Here is a 25,921-nt window from a genome sequence, read left to right as displayed (position 1 = left end):
GGTGCTCCTGGGAGCTTACTTCCAGTGTTTCTCCAGGAAAACCTGCTTCTGCCTGTGTCCAGGCCTTTTGAGCCTCTGCCCCTCTGGCCTTATTTGGGTCTCTGGGCCAGCCTTTGTCAGGAGTGGGCAGAGCATTTGAGCTGATCCCCCAGGGGCTGCACCCAGATACACAGGAGAGCTCCCCAAAGCTAGACGCCAAGCCCCTACCAAACAAGCAGTCCCTCGACCACATCCCCAGGCACCGCGGACTCTGAGCTCACAGCTCTCTCCTCAAGCCTCCCCTGTGCGCTCCCTGGCCACCTTTCACCGAAACCAGAAACCTCCTCCTCCCCCACCTGCCAGCCCCCACCCCTCTCTTCCTCATCTCCTGCCCCCTGTGACCCTGACTCTGCTGAGATAGCACCAGCTCCTTTCCACACCATCCCTCCCTCCTCAACGACCCAGAGGCCCTGCGCCTGCCACAGTGCGGGGGTCGGTATCAGGTCGCAGTCTGGCCCCAGGTACCCACACCCCCCTGAATGCTCCAGACCCAGTAAGGATGAGGATCCCAGTCCTAGGTTCTTTTGTGCCCATCTTAAATGGGCCAGAACCTTGAGAAGGTTGGGACATGGGCAGAGAAATAGGATGTGCTTCTTGGGTGCCCAAATGCTGCCATCACCCTTCTCCCCCATCTCTGAGTCCCGTCTGGGCTGCAGGCTCCCAGGGCCCAGCACACGGCCCCTGGATTCTGAGATCCGCCTCCCCCAGGACGATTGCGTCCTGGTGCAGCCCTTCCCAGCCCTTCTCTCTGCCCCCCCTCCTCGGGGTGTCTCCTCGGAACCCAAAAGCCAAAGGGAGGGTCCCAGACAACCCCTGCTCTGGACCCTGCAGCACAAATCCCCACGGGGCTGGAGAACGCGAGTGGCAGGCTGCCTTCTTGAAATGGGCAAACACAAGGCAAGAACAAAACGCAAATCAATATTTCAATAAATTATCCTGCCGCAGCGAAGAAATCACTCTGGCTGCCAGAGGGGCTGGGAGCCTGGGCCGAACCGTAGGAATTTCTGGGGGAAGGAGGCGCTTGCCAGTGTCGGGTCCAGCCCAGAAGGACGTGTTGGAAGGGGCTGTCTGCCTGAGGGCCTCTACTCCAGTGCTTTCAACCTGGTGACCTGGGGGATGTGTTTTGTTTGTCCACATAATTCATGTTAATTTGAGCCAACATTTACTGTGTGAGCTAAGCTTACTTTGTAAAATTCAGATTTACAGATTGGCCCCGAGAAATCCAATGTAGCAGCTCTGGGGAGCTCCTGCACACGGGGAGCTGAATATTGCCACCCTGTCCACCGTGTATGGACCCCTTGCTTTGCTACAGTCCACAACGTCTAGACCTCCATTTTCTTTCTTTTTTTTTTTTTAAATGTTTATTTATTTTTGAGAGGGAGAGAGAGAGAGAAGGAGGGTCAGAGAGCAAGAATCCAAGCAGGCTCCAGGCTGTCAGTACAGAGTCTGATGTGGGGCTCAAACTCACGAACTGCAAGCTCATGACCTGAGCCAAAATCAAGAGTTGGATGCTTAACCGACTGAGCCACCCAGGCGTCCCTTGACCCCCACTCTATTATGTTAGGGAAGTATTTCTGTGTATTCTTACACCTTCTAAACTGGCAAAACAAAAGGTAGACTTGTTTTTCTTACAATCAACCTGCCTCACTGACTTACATCACCTGCCTTGCTCCTGTAGGGCATCTGGGGATTAGAAGACTCTCTCAGCACGTCCCACAAGCCCAGCTCCTGAGCACTCTGGCCTCTCTGTCTTCTCCCAACCTCCTCATTAGCCTCTGTCAGCCCAGCTCCTGCCTTTTGTTCTGTCCCTGACTCTGTGGCCTTTTTTCCTTCTCTCTGGCCCTGAAATGGGTTTCTTTCTGGCTGGATTTTGACCCCTCCTCAAAGATGTGGCCAGAGCCCTTCTCCCACTGGTGGAGGGCATACCAGCCCCTGGCTTTCATCTGCCAGCCACTGCCCTTGACTGAGGTTCCTGTGGTCCCCCCCCACTAGGAAGAAGTGTGTTGTTCAAGTCTCTCAGTAGCATGTGATAATAACACAACTCAAGTTGACTTTCACAGGAGAAGTATCTTGACACACATAAAGGATACACACCTCGGTGACAGGCAGCCTCTAGGATGGCCCCTGGTGACCCCACCTCTTGGTATTCACTCCCTGGCATAGTACCCTCCCCTCAAAGGACCGAGATTCCAGGGGCACCTGGCTGGCTCTGTCCATTAATCAGGCTCTTGATTTTGGCTCAGTCATCATCCCACAGTCATGGGATCCAGCCCTGCCTCAGGCTCAATGCTGAGCGTGGAACCTGCTTAAGAGTCTCTCTCTCTCTCCATCTCCCCTCTTCCCCATGTGCATGTGCTCACTCATTCTCTCTCTCTCTCTCTCTCTCTCTCTCTCTCTCTCTCTCAAATAAAAACTTTAAAAAGACCATGGTTCCTGCCTTGGGCGTGCACCATCTCCCCCTCTCTTGGGTGGCCCGTGCTGCAGGAAGCAAGCTGCGGTAGGTGACTTGCCTGTGGTGTGGCAGTAGCCCTGGGTCCTGCCAACAGCCACGTGAGCAAACACGGGAGCTAGTCCTCCCCTAGGGGAGCCTTCAGATGAGACCACAGCCCCAGCCCCAGCTGGCCCAGCAATCTCTGGAGAGACCTTGAGCCAGAGTATCCAGCTACGTTGCTTTTGGATTCCTGACCACGGAAACCACAAGAGAATAAATGTTTGAGGTTTTTCAGACCATAAAGTTTTGGAATAACTTGTTATGTAGCGGCAGATAACAGATCCACGCTGGCTGGCCCCGGGCCTGGGTGAGCCGGGTCCTCGTATGAGGACATGGGGAGCCGGCCTCTCTCCAGCCTGGGCTCTGTGTTGGCTTCTTTCTCAGGTGGGATCTCCTCCCGGGGTGGCAACGGGGCGCCAGCAGCTCTGGGCTCACCTTCCAGTGCCTTAGCTCACTTGAGTTATGTGTTCTCCACTCCAGAATGGTGCCAGGAAGACGTGGTGCTGGATTAGTCAGGCCCTCACCGCTGAGCCTGGGGTCCGACCCAGATGAACAGAGGGATGTTTTACAAAAAAGGGACCAAGCTGCTGTTGTACAGATGAGTAACTCATGCAAATGTAACAGCAGCCCACGGGGGCAGAGGGAACCAGATGAGAATTATCCCAACCCACAGAACCCTCAGGACCCTGACAGGCCAGCCCATCATGGGGAATAACCTCCTGACCCGTGGGCTGGGAGACAGGGTCCTGGAGGAAGGGAAGCCCCTTCCGTTGGAGGCGACCCATCAAGGCTGCTGACCCGTGCTGTGGGGTTGGAGGGAGAGCAGGGTTGCATTCTAGTGGCGGCTTTGTGGCCATCCTGGATCAAGTGGTCATTCGTGGCCTTGTGATCTCCCTCTGATTTGGACCCGGCTGGCAATCTTAAGTTCATAAGCACAGGGCCTCAAATTCTAGCCCCAAATTAAATCCGCCCATGGGCATCTCTTCTTTCTCCTCCTGCCCAAAGCTCATTCCCTAGAAAGGAAATCCTCTCCCCTGAGTCCTTCTTCAGAGCTGTGACCTCTCAACGTTTTCTGAAGGTGGCTACCACCTGGCAAGGACTGCAGTGGACCTGTAGGCACCCGGCTTGGATGGGACACAGACGCCACACTCCCCCTGTCCTTCCTCTGTTGGTCAGGGCGGGCAAGGTCCTGCTGCGGGCTTGCAACAGCAGATCTTTATTTCCTGCTCAGGGCCTGAGTGACAGAGCAGCCACCATCTCAACATTGTTGATTATTACATGCCAACGAGGAGAGATCTGTGCGGGGTCTGACCAGGAAGAGGCACAGGTCACCTTTGCTCACAGCTCACTGGCCAGAATGGGCTCCACCTCCCTCCCCCTGCTGGACTCTCCTCTGGGCTGGCCATCTCTGTGCCTGTGTCCTGCAGGTCCTGGTCACCAGACCTCTCATTCCAGTCTGTAACTTTCCTTCATCAGGACTCATTTTGTCTTGTCATAATGAGCACAGTCAGCTCCCAGGTACTCTGCGCTTGGGACTTGGGAACTGGTGTGCCATCTTGTAAGTCACTGACTTGGATAAATAACCCTGGCAGTGACCAGGAAGAAATAGACCACCTGCATACATGTCTACTAAGGAATGTAGAACTCTACTTTACGGACAGATGGATCCTGAAAGAGAAGAAGCAGGGCCCAGTCAGTTGAGCATCCGACTTGATTTTTGGCTCAGGTTATGGTCCCAGGGTTGTGGGATGGAGCCCCACACCGGGCTCCGAGCTCAGCACAGAGCCTGCTTAAGATTCTCTCTCTCTTTCTCTCTCTCTCTCTCTCCCCCTCTGCCCACCCCACCACTCATGTGCTTGCTCGCTCTCTCTCTCTCTCTCTCTAATAAAAAGGAGGGCTGTCTGCGTGGCTCAGTTGATTAAGAGTCCAACTTCGGCTCAAGTCACGATCTCAGTTTATGGCCTTGAGACCTGCATCAGGCTCTCTGCTGTCAGCACAGAGGCTGCTTCAGATCCACTGTCTCCCTCTCTGCCCCTCACCACTCATTCTCAATCTCTCTCTCCAAAATGAAAATAAACATTAAAAAGAGAAGAAGTCCATGCTCAGGACTCTTTGGAGGGACGGAACTGTTCTGTGGTGGGAGTTCAAGGTGAGAGGAGCTTACACACTCACTGCCTGGTGTGAGGACAGCAGAGAGAAAAGGGAAGCGTGTTGTATGTAGGAGCCTTGCTTTGGGGACAGTACGGTGTATGTTTTGTTTGGGGTGGCAGTTTAGGACAGGGGGTTGAATATAGGCTTTGGTTTTAGGCTTCCTAGCTGTGGGACTAAGGGCAAGTTACTTTACTTCTCTGAGCCTCAGCTTTCTCGGGGTGGTTGTAAGGACCAAATGGGAGAGTGAATGCCAACACCATGGTGCAGAATGGGGTGCAAGGCTGCCATCCGTCCCTGCCACGGCGCTCTGCTGTGCGCCATGACACCAAAGGGGGCGTGGTTCTCCCGGCGGCTTCCTGTCCATGGTTCCTGAGGGACTGATCACGACGCCCCTGCTTTTATATGGCTCCTTTGCTAGATCTGCTGCAGTTTCTCTCCTCCACTGTGTGTATGGTTTTCTGTGATGCCTTCAGACGGGGAACGCATAGGGTTCCTTTCCCCTTCTCTGGGCTTGCACACCATATCGGGAGTTCTGTCTCCCCTGCCCTGGGCCCTGCCAGCACCGTGAGCTCTTCGGCATGCAATCCACAGTGCATTTGCCTCCTGCCCAGGGTCCCACAGAATAAGTGCCTGAGAGACCCACAGGGACCCCTAGAAGTGGCGGAGACGGAATGGTGGACTGTGTGAGGCCCTAACAGCCTCAGAGCTTTGTCTCCACAACTCACCTAAAAACCAGGCAGTGGTTTTGTGTGAAAACTCACGCAGGTGTGTGTGACCGGGGAGCCTTCCCTCAGAAGAATGGAGCCAAGTGGGAGGTGGGTCCCCAGGGGGGCTGGGCTTTGTGTCACCCCGCCCAGGTCCCCAACAGAGGGCTTCTGTGAGCACTGCAGCCTGCTCAGCTCCAGTCTGGTCCACCGGACGCCAAGCCCTCGCTTCTGTCTCTCCCGCCCCTGCAGTCCATGAGCCTCATTGAGATTGGGAACCCCTCTCAGAGCCTGGAGAACGTCTGCCGCTGGGCTTACCTCCAGCAGAAGCCGGACACAGATCACGATGAGTACCACGACCACGCCATCTTCCTCACACGGCAAGACTTCGGGCCCTCGGGCATGCAAGGTGAGCCTCGCCTGTGCAGGGGCGGGGAGGAGGAGGGAGGCTGGGCGGGAGCCAGCCGTGGGCCAGGCTGGGAAGGCTCTCAGGGCGGGGAGAGGTAAGGCTGCCGGAGCCTGTGAGGGGCTGCATAAGTGCTGGTGACTTTCAGGCCTTCAGTGCTGGGGAAAACCATCACTGCCTCTGCCACTTCCCCCAGGAAACTGCACCTCCCTGGTGGGTCAGAAGTCATAGGTGGTGAAATGGGCGGAGCCTGGGGCTGGCAGTCCAGTGACCAGACAGGATGTAAGGTGGGGTCCTGGTGTTGTTTGCTTCCCTCCACTAACAAAAAAAAAATTTGAATAGGTTTTCCTCCTTTAGAAGTTATGGGATTTTACTTAAAAATTCGAACTATGTAAAAATGACATATTGACAAGGCCTACAATTATAGTTGAAGATTTTAACATACTCTTCTTCTCAGTAAATGATAGAATAGATAAGAACAGGGGTAAGGATACAGAAGACTTGAATGAAGAAACTTGGCCTAAGTAATTTCTAGAATACCACGCCAAACAACAGGAATACACACTCTTGATGAGTGCAACATAAAACCATACCAAAGCAGGGGCGCCTGGGTGGCTCAGCCGGTGAAGTGTCCAACTCCAGCTCAGGTCATGATCTCATAGTTTGTGAGTTTGAGCCGAGTCGGGCTCTATGCTGACAGCTCACAGCCTGGAGCTGCTTCGGGTTCTATGACTCCTTCTCTCTCTGTCCCTCCCCTGCTCTCTCTCCCGCTCTCCTCTCTCTCTCTCTCTCTCTCTCTCTCTCTCTCTCTCTCTCTTTCACACACACACACACACACACACACACACACACGTAAATAAACATTAAAAAAAAAAAACATACCAAAGCAGACTATGCAGGCCCATAAGGAAATCTCAACAAAATACAGAAGATCAAAATCATACAAAATATGTCCCTGATCAAACTGGGAAAGAAAGAAAACTCGAAGAATTATGAGTGTTTGAAAACTAAACAGTATGCTCATCAATAATCTGTGGTTCAAAAAAGAAGCAACAGTAGAAATTAGACTATATTTTTTAACAAAATGATATTGACAATACGACGTATCAAAAGTTGTGGCTGTAGCTAACATAATGATTAAGTTGATATTTATAACCTTAGTTACACACTCATTAGAAAAAGGGGCTGAAGGGTCCAATCATGGAAGTATGGATCTCAAGAAATGTGTAAAAAAGCAGTTAACTAAACTCAACAAAAATAGAAAGGAAGGAAATTATCATTTTAAGAGCAGGATCATTGAAATGGAAAACAGTAGTAGAGAAAAATCAACAAAACCCAAATTTGGTTCTTTGGAAACATGGATTAGAATTGGAATGCCCCTGGCAATGCTAGTTTAAAAAAGAAAAGAAGAAAATACATTTACTAAGATCAGGAATGTAAAAGGGACATCATTACAAATGTTACTTTAAAACGATAATAAGATAATGAGGTATTTTGAACACCGTTGTGTTGATAAATTGGTTAATTTACATGAAACTTACAAATTCTTTGACAAGACATAAAATCTGAGAAAAAAGGAAAATCCGAATAGTCTCATATCATCTAAAGATATTGAATTTATGATTAAAAGCCTTCCTTTAAAGTGACCTCCAGAACTCAATAGCTTCACCAGAGAATTCTTCCTAATTGTTGATGAAGACTAATGCCAATCATACACAGACCCTCACAGAATGAAAAGAGAAGGAACATGTTTCCAACTAATTTTATGAGACCTGCTCACATTAGTACCAAAATCCACAATGGACATCCAAATTATAGGCCAGTCTCTCCCATGAATATAGATACAAAGTCCCAGATAAAATATTAGCAAATCAAATCCAGTACTACTTAGAAAAAGCACTATATGGCGATGAATTTCGGCTTCTTCTGGGAATGCATGGTTCAGCGTACGAAAATCAATCATGGAAGTTTGCCCCATTAATAGAATAAAGGAGAAAAACTTACAGAATCATCTCAATTGATCCAGAAAAAGTATTTGACAAAAATCAATATCCATTTGTGATCAAATGTCTTATTGAAGTAGGAACGGAAGAAAATGTTCTTAATGTGATAAAGGATACTCACCAGGAAAAAAAAAAGCTATAGCAAACATCATATAAAATGGTGAAGTGTTGAAAAGATTTTCTCTAGACCTGAGAATGAGTCAAGAATATTTGCTGTCACCACTTCTATTCAACACTGTAGTAGAGATCCAAGCCAGTGTCGTAAGGCAAGAGAAAAATAAAAGTATAAAGATCACAAGGGAAGAAATCAAAGTCTTCATCTGAAGATGATATGCCTGTGTGCATGGAAAAAAACCAAAGGAATCTACAAATAAATCATTAGTATTATTAATTTTCCAGCTTTAATGTCAATATATATATAAATCGATTGAATTTATATATTCTAACAGCAAAAACTGAACATTTGAAAACTGGTACCACTTATGATATAATAAAAGAATAAAAAATAGCAAACACCTGGGGATAAGTTTAACAAAATACGTCCAAGATCTGGACCAGAACACCGTAAAACACATGCGCAGAAGTTATAAAAGGCTAAATCAATGAAGGGATATGCCATACTAAAAGATAGGCAGGCTCGCTATTGTAAAGAGCTCAGTTTTCTCCATCCTGACCTGCAAGAGGACGTAAGTGCCCTCCAGGGCAAGTTCAGACCCAGCCGGATATTTAGAGGATATTGACAGGTTGATTCTGACATTCACATAGAAATGCAATGGGCCAGGAGCAGTCTAGTGCAATTGAAGAAATGAGCAAAGTATTCAGTGCTCACAAAAGTACAGTCGTTAAAAAGAATGACTTTTGACGTGACGATTGACAAATGTATCATTAGAACAGAACACGGAGTCCAGAATTGAACTTATTGATGGATGGGTGTTTGATTCATTGTGAAGGTGATTCTATGAAGTGGAAGAGAAAGATGATTCTTTTAACAAATGGTGTCAGGTCAGTCAAATATCCAAATTGCGGGGGAAATAAAGCGTAATACCCTCCTTTTTTAATGTAGTTTGTTTCATTGAGACATAATTGCCATATCATGATATTAGTCTCAGGAATACAACATAATGATGCATACCTGTGTAAACTGTGAAGTGATCACCTGCCTGGTCTAGTTAACATCATCACCACACATTGTTACAAGACTTTTTCTTGTGATAAGAAATTTTAAGCTTTATTCTCCTAGCAACTTTCCAATATATAACACAGTATTACCAACTGTGCTTTTCATGCTTTACAGTAGATCCTCAGAACTTATTTATCTTATAACCAGAGGTTTGTACCTTTTGATCCCCTTTACTCATTTTTTTTAAAAAATGAGCTCTAAGTATACTGTGGTGGGGAGGGGGAAATGACACCAGATATGATTATTCTAGCAAAACATTTGCATCAGTATTTTTAAAAATTTATGTATTTATTTTTGAGAGAGAGAGAGCATATGCACATGAGCAGGGGTGGGGGCAGAGGGAGAGAGAGAAAGAGAAAGAATCCCAAGAAGGCTTTACACTGTTAGTGCCAAGGCCGATGCGGGGCTTGAACCTATAAACCACCAGATCATGACCTGAGCAGAGATCAAGAGTCAGACACTTAACTGACAGCCACCCAGGGGGGCCCCCTTCACTCATTATACCCATCCCCCTCTACCCCCTGCCTCTGGCAGCCACCAGTGTGTTCTCTATATCTATGAGGTTTTGCCTTTTTTCTTTTTTAAGATTCCATGTAGAAATTAGATCACAGAGTATTTGTCTTTCTCTGCCTGCTATCTCAATGCCCTCCAGGTCCACCCATGTTGTGAATGGCAGAATCTCCCATTTTATGGCTGAATAATATACCATTGTATGTATATACCACATCTTCTTTATCCATTCATCCATCAACGTACGCTTCATGGGGCAGTGAAGTGACATGGGGGTGTAGACAGCTTCTTGAGTTAGTGTTTGTGTTTCCTTCAGACAAATACCCAGAAGTAGAATTGCTGAAACATAAGGTAGTTCTTTGTTTCAATTCTCTGAGGAAACTGCAAAGTAATTTACATAATGGCTGCACCAATTTTTTCCACCAACAATGCGTGATAGCTCCCTTTTCTCCACATCCTTGCCAACCTTGTTATTTCTTAGTCTTCTTGACTCAAGCCATTCTAACTGGTGAACAGGTGTGAAGTGATACCTTATTGTGTTTTTGACTTGCATTTCCCTAATGATGAGTGGTATTGAGCCCTTGGCCATCTGGACATCTTCTTGAAAAACATGTTTATTCAGGTCCTCTGCCCGTTTTTTAATTGGATTGTTTGTTTTTGCTGTTGAGGTGTTTTCCATTCCTTATATATTTTGGATATTAACCTCTTATCAGATAGATGATTTTCAAATGTGTCCTCCTAGTGGGGCTGGGTGGCTCAGTCATTTAAGTGTCTGACTTCAGCTCAAATGTGTCCTCCTATTTTGTAGGTTGCCTTTTTCATTTTGTTGACAGTTTCCTTTGCTGTGCAGAAGCTTTTTTACCTTGACGTAGTCTCACGTGTCTTGCTTTTGGCATCAAATCCAAGAAGGAATCATCACCAAGACAGGTGTCAGGGAGCTCACTGCCTGTGTTTTCTTCTAGGAAATTTATGGTTTCAGGCCTTATGTGCAAATCTTTCACAGTTTTAGTTGATTTTTGTGAATGATGTAAAATAGTAGTCTAGTTTCATCGTTTTTCTTGTGACTGTCCAGTTTTCCCAACACCATTTACTGAAGAGACTGTCTTTCCTTACTGCATAGTCTTGGCTTCTCTGCTATAAATTAAATGACCATATATGTGTGGGTTTGTTTCTGGGATTTTATTCTGTTCCATTCATCTATATGTTTGTTTTTATGGTGATATCATACTGTTTTGATTACTATAGTTTGTAATATAGTTTGGAATCAGGGAATGTGATGCCTCCAGCTTTGTTCTTCTCAAGATTTTATTGGCTCTTTGGGGTCTTTTCTGGTTCCCATAAAAATTTTAGAATTGCTTTTGTCTAGGGGCACCTAGGTGGCTTAGTTGGTTAAGCATCTGACTCTTGATTTTGGCTCAGATCATGATCCCAGACTTATGGGATCGAGCCCCATGTCAGGCTGCTTGGGATTCTCTTTCTCTTTCTTCCTCTGCTCCTCTCCCTAACTCATGCTCTCTCTTCTAAAAATAAGTCTTTAAAAAACAGAATTGTTTTTTTTCTATTTCTGTGGAGAATGCCATTGGATTTTTGGTAGGGATTGCATTGCAACTGTAGATAGCTTTGGAGAGCATGGACATTTTAACAATATTAACCCTTCTGATCCATGATCACAATATATTTCCATCTCTTTATATCATCTTCAATTTGTTTCCTCTATGTTTTACAGTTTTCAGTGTATAGGTGTTTCGTCTCCTTGGTTATATTTATCCCTAGGTATTTTATTCTTTTTAATTTAATTGGCAATGGGATAGTTTTTTAAATTTCTCTTCTGATAGTTCATAGCTAGTGTATAGAAATGCAACCGATTTGGGGATATTGATTTTGTATCCTGCAACTTTACTCAGTTTGTTCATTAATTCTAACATTTTTTTGGTGGAGTCTTAAGAGTCTTCTCTCTCTATATATATAATATCATGTCATCTGCAAATAGTGACAGTTTTACTTCTTCCTTCTGATCTGGATGCCTTTTATTTATTTTTCTTGCCTAATCTCTCTGCTCTTGTAATTCTGGGTTCACTCAAAGTGCCGAGAGTGGCCATCCTTGTCTTGTTCCTGATCTTAGAGGGGACACTCTCAGTGTTTCACTGGTGAGGATGATGTTAGCTGTGGGCTTGTCATACGTGTGTTTTATTATTTTGACGTATGTTCCTACTATGGCCTCTGTGTTGAGAGTTTTTATCATAAGTGGATAAGTGGAATTCTGTCAAATGCTTTTTCTGCATCTACTGAAGTTCATCTAATTTATATACAAACATCCTATTTGTAGCTGTCTTAGATCTTAAGTAGGTTTTAGATCTAGATATGAAAGGTGAAATAATAAAACCTATAGAAGATAAGAGAGGAGACTCTCCATATTTCTCAGAGTAAAAGGAGATTTCTTTAAAATAGATGAAAAGCACTTAACTGCAACAGAAAAGATAAATAACATTAAACATCACCATTAAAAAGCCTGGTTCATTAAGGGCCCTGTTAATTCATTGGGGAAAATATTCGTAAAACATGTATCTAACAAAGAACTTATATCTGAAATATATGAACTCTGGCAAATTGAGAATAATAATTAAACAAAACCGGGGCACCTGGGTGGCTCAGTTAAGCATCCGACTTTGGTTCTGGTCATAATCTCGTGGTCCATGGGTTTGAGCCCCGCGTCAGGTTCTGTGCTGACAGCCCAGAGCCTGGACCCTGCTTTGGGTTCTCTGTTTCCCTCTCTCTCTGCCCCTCTCCACCTCACACTCTGCCTCAAAAATAAACACTTCAAAATTTTTTTAAATACTTAAAAAGCCTGGTAGAACAATGTGCGAGAGATTTTATCAGGCTCTTAGAAAACCTAAATTGATCAGCAAATATAGGAAAAAGTGCTCAACTTAGTTGACAGCAGGGAAATGAATTAGAACCACAGGAAGATATCACCTAATAAAAATAGTTAAAAATTTTAAAATACTGAAACTGCCAAATCTTGGTGATGATGGGGATGTCATTCTCACTCTCCGCTGATAGGACTATAAAGTGGGACAAGTCCTTTGGAAAACTGTCTGGCAGTGTCTGTGAAAGCCAGACATGTGCCTATGGGATGGCTACTCTCTTAGACACGCCTCCGCCACCTGCAGGCACGGGCACAAGACTGTGCAGGAGGGCTCCCAGCAGCCTTACTTCTAGTAACCCGTAAACAGGGAGAAACCTAAGTCCATCAGCTGGAGGGTGGATAAAGGAATGTGATCTATTCACACAGCGGGGAAAGAACTCCGGCTATTTCTCCACACTGTGGATGAATCTCACACACTGCACAGTGAAAGACGTCAGGCAGAAAAGAATATATACGGAAGGTTCCAAGTTCAGAAGTGGGCAAAGCTAATCTGTGGCATTAAAAGTCAGGAGGGTGGGGAGGAGAGAGGGTGTCATGGTGGGAGGCAGTGAGAAGGGGCTTCTGCGGTGCTGATGCAGTCGTATTTCTGAACCAGGGAGGTGGCTACACGGGCGAGGTCCCTTTGAATGATTCGATTGTTGTATCCTAGGACATGTACATTTTTATGGATGCATATCACATTTCAAAAGAAAGAGCGTTAAAAAAAATCTGTATAAAATATGTATTCAGAGGAGTGCGCCCATCTTACCCCACCTGCACTTTCTACAGATAGTCATTTTGAGTCATTTCTGGTAATCATCCTAGTGATCTAGTGTAATTTCTATAATATACGTGCTCATTATGTCCACCACTTCCTTCCATGAATTATTGTGCTTAACTTCCCTGCGTCTTCCTACTGTCTTTTAACCTTTGGCTTCTCTCTCTGACCACTTGCCCATATTTGGACAACTAGGGAGACTTCCCGAATAACTCTGATCTGAGCCCAGATCAGTGTTAACAATGCATCTCCGGGGCACTGCCATTGCCCCCTTTGCCACACAGAAGGGCACCACAGTGGGACTCAGGCGGGAACAGAGAATGGCTGAGCAGAGTAAGGCTCCTACTTGGTGTTGGTGCCTCTTCATTTTGAGGGACTGCTAGCGCCCCACGAGCTGAGCCAGATGACAAACGGAGAGGCCCGTCAGCCCTTTAGTTCAGGGGAGAGCTCTGGTGGGGAGCAGAACTGTTCCCCAGGGAGAGAAACAGACACAACTTCTATAGTAAGTGACCTCGTCCTTCATTTCAAGATGTGAAAGCACAGCTAAAGACAGCCAGACTTTCTCTTCTTTTTCTTTTTTTAAATATCTATTTATTTTTTGAGAACAAGAGAGCACGAGCAGGGGAGAGGCAAAGACAGAGGGAGACAGAGGGAGACAGAGAATACAAAGCAATCTTCAGCCTCTGAGCTGTCAGCACAGAGCCCGGCGCAGGGCTTGAACTCACAGACCACAAGGGCAATACCTGCGCTGAAATTGAGAGTAGAATGCTTAACCAACGGAGCCACCCAGGTGCCCCCCCCCTTTTTTTAACTTACACCATGAAAAAGTTGGACCAAGATGCAAAACAAAATTGGAGAACTGACTCTAGAGGAAACAGAGATCATTTAGAGACTGAAGAACTTCTTTTAAAAAGTTCCCAGAATGTTTGAGAGAAGACATTCATAGATCCAGTGCAGGTTACCAGGAAGAATAAAGAACAACAAAGAGTTTTTATGAAGCTACAGACACGGTGGGTAAAATAGACAAGTCAGAAGCTGAAATAAAAAGTCAAAGGCATTCAGGAAGATTAAAACAGGAGAGTAAAGACAGAGAGGCTCAATCCAGGAGGCACAGTATCTATCTAATAAGGCTTAGAGAAAGAAAGAACAGCAAAATAAAATAAGAGGGAAGGGTATAAAGAAAAACATAAAGACACATTTGCAGATCTTCAGGTTGTAAAGACCCATGTAATACGCCAAGTAGTGTGAATGTGAAATACTTGCACGGAGGTACATATGCACGTGCAAGCTTTGCATACAGCAGACAAAGAGAGGATCTCAAAGTTTGGCTCTGGGACACTGATGCCAGAACAATCAACTCAAAACCTGCAGAGCAAAGAAATATTTTAAGACACAGACTTTCTTATCACAAGGCAAAAAGGACCGAGGTTTGATTCCAATGCTTTTCCAGACCAGTCCAATGCCGGCACGCCCTGGGCCATGCCCTCCTCCCTTCTTCTCTACTGTTCCCTTTGAACAACTGCCTTGGGATCTCCCTGTGGGGTCTGCAAGCAGTGAGGCTGGGGCAGGGTTCTGGGGGCCTCCAGGTGGTGTCTTAGCAGAGGGTCCCTTTGGCACACCCCGCTCTGTGTGCACTTCTTTATCTTGTCCTGAGAGGGGCAAGTGGCTGGCCCCATTCTCTGGTTTTCCTCGACCTACGTGCGTCTCAGTGTCATGCCCTTCCCCCTCCTCATCCATGGGAATGCTGTCCTCCAGGCTTCCCTGAAGACACCTGCAGAACCTCTCTCTGTGATCAGACTCCACTCACCCAGGGAGAGTCAGCTGTTCCAGAGGCTGGCCACCTGCAGGCCTTCTCACCTCCCTGCTTGGCATGTTCTAGCTCATTCCTCAGTCCTCCCCTTGCTCCCTGTGTGTCTCCGTTTTCCCCTACTGCTTCTTTGGGCCACACAACGGCATTGGGTTGGTGAAGCACACTGAGTCTCTTCACAGTTACCTGTGAATTCGGTGGTTCTTTCAAAACCACTTGAGTGGGGGTGGGGATGGGCTGGCTGAGGGGCGGTGGGAGTGGGGGGGGTCCTTGGGCATCTTACATCAGGGGGATGTGGCCTGCTGCGGCCCCCCTCCCTGCTCCTGCTCCCCACCCTCCACCTTTGGGGGCACCTGGTCTGGTTCTGGCCCCTTCCCCCACAGACTCCTGGAAGAGAGGAGGCCTTGGGCAAGAATGTGGCTCAGAATCTTCTAGGCCAGAGTGCAGGTTCACCAGCTGAGAGCTCTGAGGGCGTCGTCTGCAGCTGGTCTACTCCCTCAGCCCTCTCCGCCAGTCCCGGGAGCCAGAGCCGCCCTTTGTCTCCCTTCCAGGCTATGCTCCTGTCACCGGGATGTGCCACCCGGTCCGCAGCTGTACTCTGAACCATGAGGACGGCTTCTCCTCGGCATTCGTGGTGGCCCACGAGACCGGCCACGTGTAAGTGGCTTCACTGTCCTTGCTGGTGGGGAAGTTTGGGGCTCCCCAGTTCTCCTCTGTGCCCTGAGCACTTAAGATGTAATGTCTCCTCTGTAGGGAAAGCACTTGGGATGTGATGTCCTGACACCAGTACTGCACAGGGCAGGCCCGAGGTCCACATTCTGCTGAGGGGACAAATCCAAGGGCCAAGCGGGTGCTGGTGTGGGGAGACTTGTCTTCAAAGAATTATGCCATTAAAGCCCCCGGGGGGAGGGGGGCTCCTTACCCCATTTTACACAGGGGGGCTCTGAGGGAGCTTCGTCCAGAATTAGAGACCTGGGGGCAGGGAAGCCACAACCCCACCCGGGTGTGCAGGCCCCAGGAGCCCCCTGAAATTGGGGGCCGGGGTCACCCTTGCCGGGCCGCTGGGTCTGTGCAGGGATGTGCGGCCCCTGGGTTGAATGGGTGGAGACTCCAGGCTGCAGATGCCTCCACCTCCACCGCCGGCTCACGAAACAGCGCCCCCTGGAGGGCAAGATCCTAAGTGTCCGCCAAGCGTCCCTGGCTATTAGAACAGAGCTGGCGGAAAACTAGGTCGGGGCAGACCGGAGAAAGCCACCGGGGCCGGGGCGGCCCGCTGGGGGCGGTGGGGGCGGCCCCCCAGCTGCCAGGTCAGTGCAGCCAAGGTGAGGGTCCAGTGAGGCCGCCTGGGTCCCCCGTACAGGCTGGGCATGGAGCACGACGGGCAAGGCAACCGCTGTGGCGACGAGGTGCGGCTGGGCAGCATCATGGCCCCGCTGGTGCAGGCAGCCTTCCACCGCTTCCACTGGTCCCGCTGCAGCCAGCAGGAGCTGAGCCGCTACCTGCAGTGAGTACCACCCCGGGGGCCTCGGCGACCCCACAGCCCTGGTTCAGCTCTAGGAAGGCGCATGCGCACCCCTACACCCAAGGGCCCCGGCCCCAGCCCTAGGCCGCAGGTCTGCAGCCTGAGGCGCAGGGGAGGGAGAGGAAGAGCAGTGCAGGGAGGTGGGGAGATCCCAGTGCTAGAGGGCCCCACCTAGAATGGAAAGTGCGCACAGCAGCTGCACCTTTGATGGGATGCCCAGCTAGCTTACCCTGAGGGAAAGAGGTGCAGCAGGGAAAACGAGGCAGCACAGCGGCTGCCTCCCCAGCTGGACCCTCCCCGCCAAAGGCCCCTCGTGGCACCTCCTCACAGCTCCTATGACTGTCTGCGGGATGACCCCTTTGCCCACGACTGGCCAGCGCTGCCCCAGCTCCCGGGGCTGCATTACTCCATGAACGAGCAGTGCCGCTTTGACTTCGGCCTGGGCTACATGATGTGCACGGCGGTGAGTGTCAGCGCACCCCTGGGGGCTGGGGAAGGGGCACCTCCTGCCGATTGGCTGCCTTCTGAGGCGGCAGCTGGTGTTAGGGTGGCCCTGGAGGGGAGGCCGGAGCAGGCTTCCAGAATGGCAGCATCTCCCTCTACACCCACTGCCCCTCACCTGCTCGGCACCCAGTGCCCATCTGGCAAGTCCAGACATGGTCCTGGTGACCAGGGCTGTGACCAGGGCATCAGAAGGGATGGGGGTGGGATGCTGGTGAGGCCTCTGCCTTACCTGCAAGTTCAGGAGGGCTTTCTGAGGAAGAAGTGAGGTATAAAGGCTAAGTGGGAGGAGAGAACATTCTGGAAGGCAGGAATCACATATGCAAAGGCCTAGAGGTGAGGGAACAGAGCGTACAGAGGACCCAGCAGTTGTTCCTAGGGTCTAGTGCCAGGACAGGGCCAGCAGCAGGAATCCCAGCCATCAGGACTATCTGCTGATCGGGGCCCACCCTGCCCCAGGCAGGATGGCAGGAGCATTAGTGTCTGTTAGTATCTGACCTCATGCTCCTCTCAACTGCATCAAGGAAGTAAGCAAAGTATTCCCATTTTACAGATAAGAAAACTGAGGACTTGGGTAACAGGCCTAAAGCCACAGAGCGAGCAAATGGTGGACTTGATGGTCTAAGCTCTTGCATGACTGCCCAAAGAGATTGGGGGGAGGGGGCTTGATTCTTATGGCAACGAGAAGTTCTAGAAATGTTTAAAGAGGGGGTTGGCATGGTCAGGTCTAGATCCCTCAGGGACATTCTGGAGGAGGAGTTATGGGGACAGCCAAGCCGAAAGGCCAGAGAAGTGACTGTGAGGTCCAGGGAAGAAAGGCCAAGGCTGAAGCTAGAGACGGGCAGAGGGGAGGGCATCAGGAGGGCTTCAGGGGGTGGAGTCTCAGCAGGGGGACAGTAGGTGCCCATAGGGCCCTGCAGTGCCAGCCGCTCCCTGCCACTGGTACCTGGGCCATAGGTATGCCCACCAGCCTTCCTGCCAGGTACAGTGACCCCCAGCTATCCCTCCAGACTCCATGGCAGGTTCAGGGGCCAAGGACTAGAGGCAGGGGAGGCCCCACAGCCACCACAGGGACAGGAAACAGCCACTGCATGAGGTTGTCATGGCCTCAGGATCATACAGAGCCGTGGGCACCACACATGGGCCACCATGGGCACCCAAGCCGTGCCTGACTCCACCCTGTCCAGGAGGACCCTGGGGACCCTGGGGAGCCTAGGGGCCCTGCAGCGGGAGGCAGCCTGGTGAGCTGCCCCTGCTCTCTTCTAGTTCCGGACCTTTGACCCCTGCAAGCAGCTGTGGTGCAGCCACCCTGACAATCCCTACTTTTGCAAGACCAAGAAGGGCCCCCCCCTGGACGGGACCATGTGTGCACCTGGCAAGGTGAGTGGGAGTGGAGGGCAGGCAGTGTGACACGCCCACATCTCCAGGGATAGGCCCTGCACACAGGCGGAGTGGGGCGGGGGGCCTCCTCGGGCACCCTTGCCTCCTTCCTAATAACTACTCACATGTGAAACCGGAGTTTCAGCCCCCTCTGTTTCCAGCCCACTATTTCTTCTGTCGGAGCGAACCTGGTGTCTCAGAGCTCCTCGCTGTGCCTCAGGCACCCCCCAACTCGGGAATCCCGACTCTGAGGGGCTGTGTCGGGGTTCCAGCAGCCTTCTGTCCCCCCACGGACACTGTCACTTCACTTGAAGGCCGGCATCGGGGGCTGAGGGCCGCTGGGTCCCTAGCTCCAGCATCAGGCTTACCTCTCCATCCCTGGGGCCTCCATGTTTGCCCCCAGGTGGTCACACTTGTCCCTTGAGGCGGCTCCAGGGTCCACAGCTGGCTGCCCCGGCACATGCCAGCCACCCCAGACCACTTCCCACCATCCAGCAACTTGACAAAAGGTGGGCTTTTCTTACCTTGTCCTTTCTGTGCAAACTCTGGACTTAATTCTCATAGGCTCCAATGAGATCACGTGCTCACTCTTCAGCCAATCACTTGCTGGGGGCTGGCTTATGCAGGTGAGCCTAAGTGTGGGTGACAGACCACGGGTGGCAGACCACGAGGGGTCATCCCACAGACGCCCGACACACCTGGCGGTGGGGGGTGGAGAGCGGGGAGTGCACCCCAGCACCTGTGCCTCAGCATCCGGCCTAGAAAGGCCCCCAAATCATCTGGGCCTGAAGTCCCTCCATGCCGGTCTTAAATTCTGGCTAATTTTAGTTCCTGGTGGACCTTCTTCAAAATACCGATTGCCAGGCCCACCCCTAAAGATTTTGGTTTGGGGTAAGGATCAGGAAGTGCTTTGATTTTTGGTTTTGCTTTGTCGTATTTTTAAATTATTTTTTTAACTTTTAATTTTAATACAATTAATAATTGAATTTGTTAATGTTTGCCTTTTTAACCACTTTATACAGTTCCGTGGCCTTTTAGTGCATTCACAGTGTTGTGCACCCATCACCATTATGTAGTTCTAGAACTTCGCCATCACCCCAAAAAGAGACCCCATTAAGCAGTGAGTCCCCCATTAAGCTGTCTCTAAGGATTTGCCCATTCTGGAATTCCACACGAATAGAATCATACAATGTGTGGCCTTTTGTGGCTTCTCTTGTTGAATGGTTTTAAGGTTCATTTGTATTGCAGCAGGTGTCAGTGTTTTATTCCTTTTTATGGCTGAATACTATTGCACCATATGCCCAGAGCACAATTTGTTTATCCCTTCATCCACTGATGGACATTTGGATTGCTCCCACCTTTTGGTAGTTGTAAATAGCTCTGCTATGAACATCTGTGTACAAATGTTTGCTTGAAGATCTGGGAATTGGTGGGGTTTTTTGTTTGTTTCGTATTTCGTTCTGTTTTTTTTTAATCAAAATTCATTTATTTATTTATTTTCAGGAGTAGAATGTAGTGATTCATCACTTACATATAACACCCAGTGCTCTTCCCAACCAGTGTCCTCCTTAATGCCCCTCCCCCTCTAGCCCTTCCCCTCACCCAACACCCCCCAGCAACCCTCAGTTTGTTCTCTGTATTTAGGAGTCTCTTATGGCTTGTCTCCCTCTCTGTTTTTATCTTAGTTTTGCTTTCCTTCCCTTATGTTCATCTGTTTTGTATCTTAAATTCCATATATAAGTGAAATCACATGATATTTGTCTTTTTCTAAGTGACTTATTTTGCTTAGCGAATACCCTCCAGTTCCATCCATGTTGTTGCAAATGGGAAGACTTCATTTTTTCGTTGCCGAGTAATATTCCATTGCATATATATACCACATCTTCTCTACCCATCCATTATTCAGTGGACGTTTCCATACTTTGGCTGTTGCCAGTAGCGCTGCTATAAACATTGAGGTGCATGTGCCCCTTCGAATTAGCATTTTTCTATCCTTTGGATAAGTATCTAGTAGTGCAATTGCTGGGTCATAGGGTAGTTCTATTTTTAACTTTTTGAGGAGCCTCCACACTGTTTTCCCCAACACCATTTGCTGAAGAGATTATCTTTTTTCCATCGGGTAGTCTTTCCTGCTTTGTCAAAGGTTCATTGGCCGAATGCCTGTGGGTCCATTTCTGGGTTCTCTATTCTGTTGCATTGATCTAAGTGTCTGTTTTTGTGCCAGTACCATCCTGTCTTGATAATGACAGCTTTGTAGTAGAGGCTAAAGTCTGGCCTTGTGATGCCTCTGACTTTGGTGTTCTTTTTTAGGACTGCTTTGGCTATTCGGGGTCTTTTCTGGTTCCGTACAAATTTTCGGACTGTTTGTTCTAGCTGGTGTTACATTATGGTGGGAATTGGTGTTTCTCCGGGTGTGCCCAGGTGATTTAGCTGTGCCCCCAGACTTCTGGAACTGTTAGAAGTTGGAGGTGGGTTGTTGTCAGTAAAACACCAGGGATCTCATAAAGCCAGAATTGACCACATAGCCCTCCTCCGCCACTGGAGCTCAGTGGAAGGAACAGGGCCCGGGAGTGTTTGCCACATCCCCTGTGACCAGCTCTGTAAACACTGAGCTGATTCAGGCTGAGACCAGCCGGCATGGCTTCCCGCCCCATGCACGTCCTCACCTCCGACCCGTCCACCCTGCACGGGTGTGGCGGGAGGCAGCCCTGCACAGGCCCCCCAGCCGCTGGGAGAACATGGGCCGGAGAATGCCTGCACTTCCAGCCAATTGGCCCCCCTTTTCTTGTGGGGCGGCCTCGGGGGGAGACAACGTCTGGTGAAGAAGGTGTGTGGATGTGGCCGAAGCACTCCTCCGCACAGAAACTACTCAGCTGGCCACTGAGTTGGTGGGACCCTTTGTTGTTTAGCCCAGTAAATAAAACTATATGCTATTTGTTAAATAACAGAGCAGTGCTGAAGCCATTGGGGCGGAGCTGGGGTCAGCCCGCCCTAGTTCACAAGAGCACAGGGCGAAAACTGGCCCAAGATTCAGGGATTCTTGGTATGTGTGGTGGGGGGGGGGGTGAGGAGGCACAGGGAGAGGCAGGCACACACCCTGGGGCGGTCACACTCCTCTGCTGTGTGTGTTTGTATGTTCGAATCGCACTCATTATTGCATGTAACTTTTTATTTGGAAGGCAGCCCTCCCTTACCTTCCCCTTTCCCGCAAGACAGGGGAGTGAGACGGGCACAGGCTGACAGGCCTCACTGGTGAGATAGCAGGATATCTCAGGGATCGGGGGCGTGGCTATGAAGACCTCAGCTGTCCCTGTTCCTCTGACTACCCCCGCCCGCCCCCCCCACACCCCCCCTCAGCAGAGGGCGGCAGAGCTCAGGCTCCGGACACAGTGTGGCCTCCTGGGATCCTCTTGTCCACATTCTCCAGCAGCTCATCCCAAGCACGTCCCCTCTTGGCCTCCACAGCCAGATTATACCCCTGCTTTCTCAGTGTCAGGTTTCTACAATTTCCCAGAGACAGAACAATCCGTATCTACGTTCCAGGCCCAGGGTGATCTGGAGAGAGCAAACAAATGAACCGCCCCCCCTCCACCCTCTAGGTTCAGGGAGAGCCTGCCCCGGGTCAGAACCTGTGGGGACCGGGTAGGCAGGGGATGTGACAGCACCCTTGGGGCTCGGGGCCCCGTGTCTCAGAGAGACTGGGCAGAGGATCAGGTGGGGAGGAGTGAGGCCAGTGGTGGGCAGCGTCCCCATGGAATCAAGAGGTGGGTGTGGCTGAGAGAGGAGCTTGGTCACCTCAGATCCATATTCATTCATTCATTCATTCATTCATTCACATTCACATGTGTCTTGCCCCTCCACCTCCTACAGACCTCACCATGGGTGGGGGTCAGCCATGAGCAGGAAGAGACAGTGAGGACGGGGCTGGGCGTGGCCTGTTGGAGAACCAGAGAGGCTTCCCAGTCAGTGGCCACAGCTTAAGCCTGAAAAGCGAGAGGAGCAATCCAGGTGGGAGATCATACAGGGCGGGCGCCTGGTCAGGAAGGCCGGGGGCGGGGGTGGGGCGGATGAGACAGGGAGGACTTGGGTTTCAAAGTACAGCATATTTATATCACAGGTGACCTGGAGTAAGGCCAACCGATTAGAGGTGATTGCCAGTGAGGCAACTGTTCGTTTCTCATGGATCCCAAAGGAATGGTGCCAGGGGGCCACGCTTGGAAGTACAGGGTGGATCAGGTCAGGAGGCAAAGGGGAGGGCCAACTATGGCTTCTGTAGAAAGGAATGGGTAAGGCAGGGTAAGCAGGCTTGGGATTGGTCAGTGTGAATAACTTCCGTGGGCAGGAGGGACTGATACCTCTGGTATCACCCGGTACCTGCCCCTGGGGCGATCGGGCAGGCGAAGCTGACCTTGAACGTGAGAGTCTGATAGAAGTGTTTGGGTGGTCAGCTCTGGATTGGTTGGTTTGCATTTAAAAATCCCGCTACTGGGTGACTTGTTTACTATCCTTAGAAACTGGCTAATCCTGGAAGGGGCAGTCCCTTCAGGGTGAGCAGGGCTCTCAATGTCCAAGCATCAGAATCCAGAAAACAAAACCCTTGGTGACTGTGCATGGCTCCCAGGAGGCTATGGTGATGGCCTGTCCCTGTCCTGCCCAGATCATGGTGCTGGAGACATCATTCCGATCTGCAGACAGGATGCCCGGGAGCAGAGTCAGACCAAGCATGGAGGGTCCTCTTGGGTGTCTCTGCCCTGCCGGCCAGGCTGGTGGGCTCACCTTGCCCTCCCTGATTGAGCCAGAGTCAGAGCAGAGGGGGTCAAAGATGGCTCCGGCCTCAGCATGTCTGTTGGCAGCAAAGAGTCCTCCGCCAGCTCTCACCTTGACACGCAGCATCTTGGGGAAGCCACATCCACCCTCCGTTTTCATGAATTCACTGTCAGAGACATGGGCCTGGTGTACGGGCCCCGAGGTGACCCGCTGTCATACCTCATGTTTCCCTTGCCTAGTTGGGAACAGGCAGGCAGGCACAGTGACAGGGCGGCCCGCGATCTGGACTGGAGAGTTCAGGCCCTGGGTCTCCTTCCTCACCGTGTGACCGTGAGCCAGCCTTTCTCCCTCGGGCAAGTCACCTAAGTGTCCACCTCACTTATCCTCAGGGCTCAGGCTCCTGGCACGTGTTACCGCTCAGGACATGCTGGCAGGTGGAAGAAGACCGAGGACCTCAGTGGCTCAGAAATGCTAAATGCGCGTCCCTGACACAGGCGGTCTGCCCCTCGGGCTTCCAGAGCAATTCCCGGCCCCCGCCTGGCCGGACGCGTCAGCGTTCTCCACAGCGTTCTCCACAGCCCTCGGGTTTGTCACGGGCTCTAGATCCACTCAGGACAAGTGGCTTTGTGCTTTTCAATGTTTCGGCCTCTCTGTTGTATGAAGTATTTGTAGGCATTTAACCTTATGTTCATAAAGCATTTTAATGACCTTATTAAACCTGTTTTTTAAGATAATAGCACTGAGGCATCGAGTATGAAATTGCTCACTGGGGGTGATGTTAAACGTTCATGGTCATCCAGGAGGAAAGGACCGGCGTATCGGAAGGACAGCTTCTGGGTGCTGGGATTAAGGGTGATTTTCCTCTCTGTTCTCCACAACACACGTGTACTGCCTCTGTGCGTTTGGACCCGAGTCGGTGGAGGAGGGTCTGCAGGGACCACTGTCTGGCCTCCTCCATCCTCCTGGCCCTTGGTGCCCTCCACCCCCAGTGATTGGAAGTTGGGCCCCAGTTGCAGCGTTCTGAGATGCCAGCAGCGCTCACTCCCTCTGTCTGAGCCAGCTCCGGGTGCTGTAACAAAAATGCCATGGACTGGGGGATTTGACAGTAGACGCTGCTGTTTCTCCGTTGTGGAGGCTGGAAGTCTGAGATCCGGGTGCCAGACGGGTCCTGGCGACAGCTGCAGAACGCCATCTGCCCTTGCTGTGTTGTCACGTTTCAGAGACGGAAATCATCTATCTCTTGTCCTCATGTAAAGGCACCAATCTCATAAGGGACTTCGCCCTCATGAACACCGGCTCATGTGATGACTCTGATGCCATCACCTTGGTGCTGAGGCTTGGACATAAGAATTTGGGGAGGACGCGAACATTCATTCTACAACATCCCCTTACCTGGGCCCTCTTCCCTGCCTGCCGGCCCCACCTTGCATCCCCAGCTGGGGGGCCACCAGCCAGCATTTCTGTGGGTTCTTCCCTTCCCTTCCATGGTTGAACATGGGCACTTTGGGGTTAGAGATGAGGTAACGGTAGCCTGGAAGGTCATGACCAGCATCACTGGTGGCCTGCAGCCACATCTGCCTGATTCCAGGCTTGCCAGCCGTGAGCCAGCCTTATGGTGGTGGAGGCTTGGACTGTGTGCCCAGCGCCTGGGAAGGAGAATCTAGAGAGGGGCAGCCTCTGTCCCACCTCACAAGGGCTCGCACTGGCGGGAAAGCAAGTCCAGGAGTCCCTTGGTAGGTTGGGAAGGGTGAGAGGCCTGTGGAAGGAAGGAAAGAAGGAAGGGAGGAAGGATGGAAGGAAGGATGGAAGGAAGGAAGGAAGGAAGGAAGGAAGGAAGGAAGGAAGGAAGGAAGAAGGAATGAAGGAACAAAGGAGGGAGGGAGGGAAGAAGGAAGGAGAGAAGGAGGAAGGAGGGAGGGAGGGAGGAAGGAGGGAGAGAGGAAGGGCTGAGGCAGACTCCCCAGCAGAGATGTGCACTAGGGTAGGGGAGGCAAGGAGGGGGCTGTCTGAGAGAGGAGACCCAGGAGGGAAGCATAGCAGTGACGTGGGTACAGAGGTGGCAGCCCCTGGAATGGACCCTGACACAGAGATCCAATTGCAGGCATCTCCCTGGGGAACGCTTGCAGGCTCTGTCCCCATCTGTGGGGACAGTGAGGCATCAGACAGCAATACAGCCATGGTACGGGTCTCCCCAGACCCCACCCGAAGCTCAGGGCTGGCCTTTCAGACTGCACCCAGACTTGACCCGTGGTTGGCTACGGCTGTCCCCAGGAAAGAGGCGTGACTAACCCTGGGCTAGGCAGCACTCTTTGGCTGGGGGCATTACCTGAAGAGGGACCTGACTGTGAGTATGAGCAACCAACATGCTTGGTGGCCGGGGGAATGAGAGCCTCAGTCCTGGAGGGTTGGCTTTTTGGCGTCTGCTGCCCTGGGTGTGGGGGAAGGGAGTAGAGTGTTGGCCTTTCTGAGGAGCAGCATTTCTGAAGGCAGGTGTGGTCTCTCCAAAGAGCAGTCAGCGTCCGGGTGCCTGGCGTGGTGGTGGGAGTTGACGCAGGAGGGGCGAGTAGGAGCAGGTCACACAGGGGCTCTGATGCCAGGCTAAAGAGCCAGCCTGAATCCTGCCGTATCAGGGCCCGAGGAAGGTTTAGAGAGAAGGGCAGGGGTGAGTTCACATCTTCGAATGCATCTGCTCTGGTGCCTCCACTTCCGTTGGACCCCTTACGATGCGGATCGTGCCTTTTCATAAAGTCTGCAGAAGTCATTTATTTTAACTAATC

At 50.5% G+C, this 25,921-nt stretch overlaps 1 protein-coding gene across 1 annotated transcript in view; it reads left to right on the top strand.

Annotated features, from left to right (window-relative positions):
- ADAMTS2 (ADAM metallopeptidase with thrombospondin type 1 motif 2) overlaps positions 1–25,921 on the top strand; it is a 229,405-nt gene that overhangs the window by 172,125 nt on the left and 31,359 nt on the right. The window contains exons 6-10 of the mRNA XM_029941147.1: positions 5,638–5,794; positions 15,526–15,631; positions 16,335–16,478; positions 16,827–16,959; positions 18,264–18,377. Of these exons, the coding sequence (XP_029797007.1) occupies positions 5,638–5,794; positions 15,526–15,631; positions 16,335–16,478; positions 16,827–16,959; positions 18,264–18,377 (654 nt within the window). The remainder of the gene's footprint in view (positions 1–5,637; positions 5,795–15,525; positions 15,632–16,334; positions 16,479–16,826; positions 16,960–18,263; positions 18,378–25,921) is intronic.

This window comes from Suricata suricatta, chromosome 6 (assembly GCF_006229205.1).
Source record: "Suricata suricatta isolate VVHF042 chromosome 6, meerkat_22Aug2017_6uvM2_HiC, whole genome shotgun sequence".
Taxonomy (NCBI): Eukaryota; Metazoa; Chordata; class Mammalia; order Carnivora; family Herpestidae; genus Suricata; species Suricata suricatta.
Note: the sequence above shows the minus strand (reverse complement) of the source record. Positions and strands in the feature narration are given on the sequence as shown.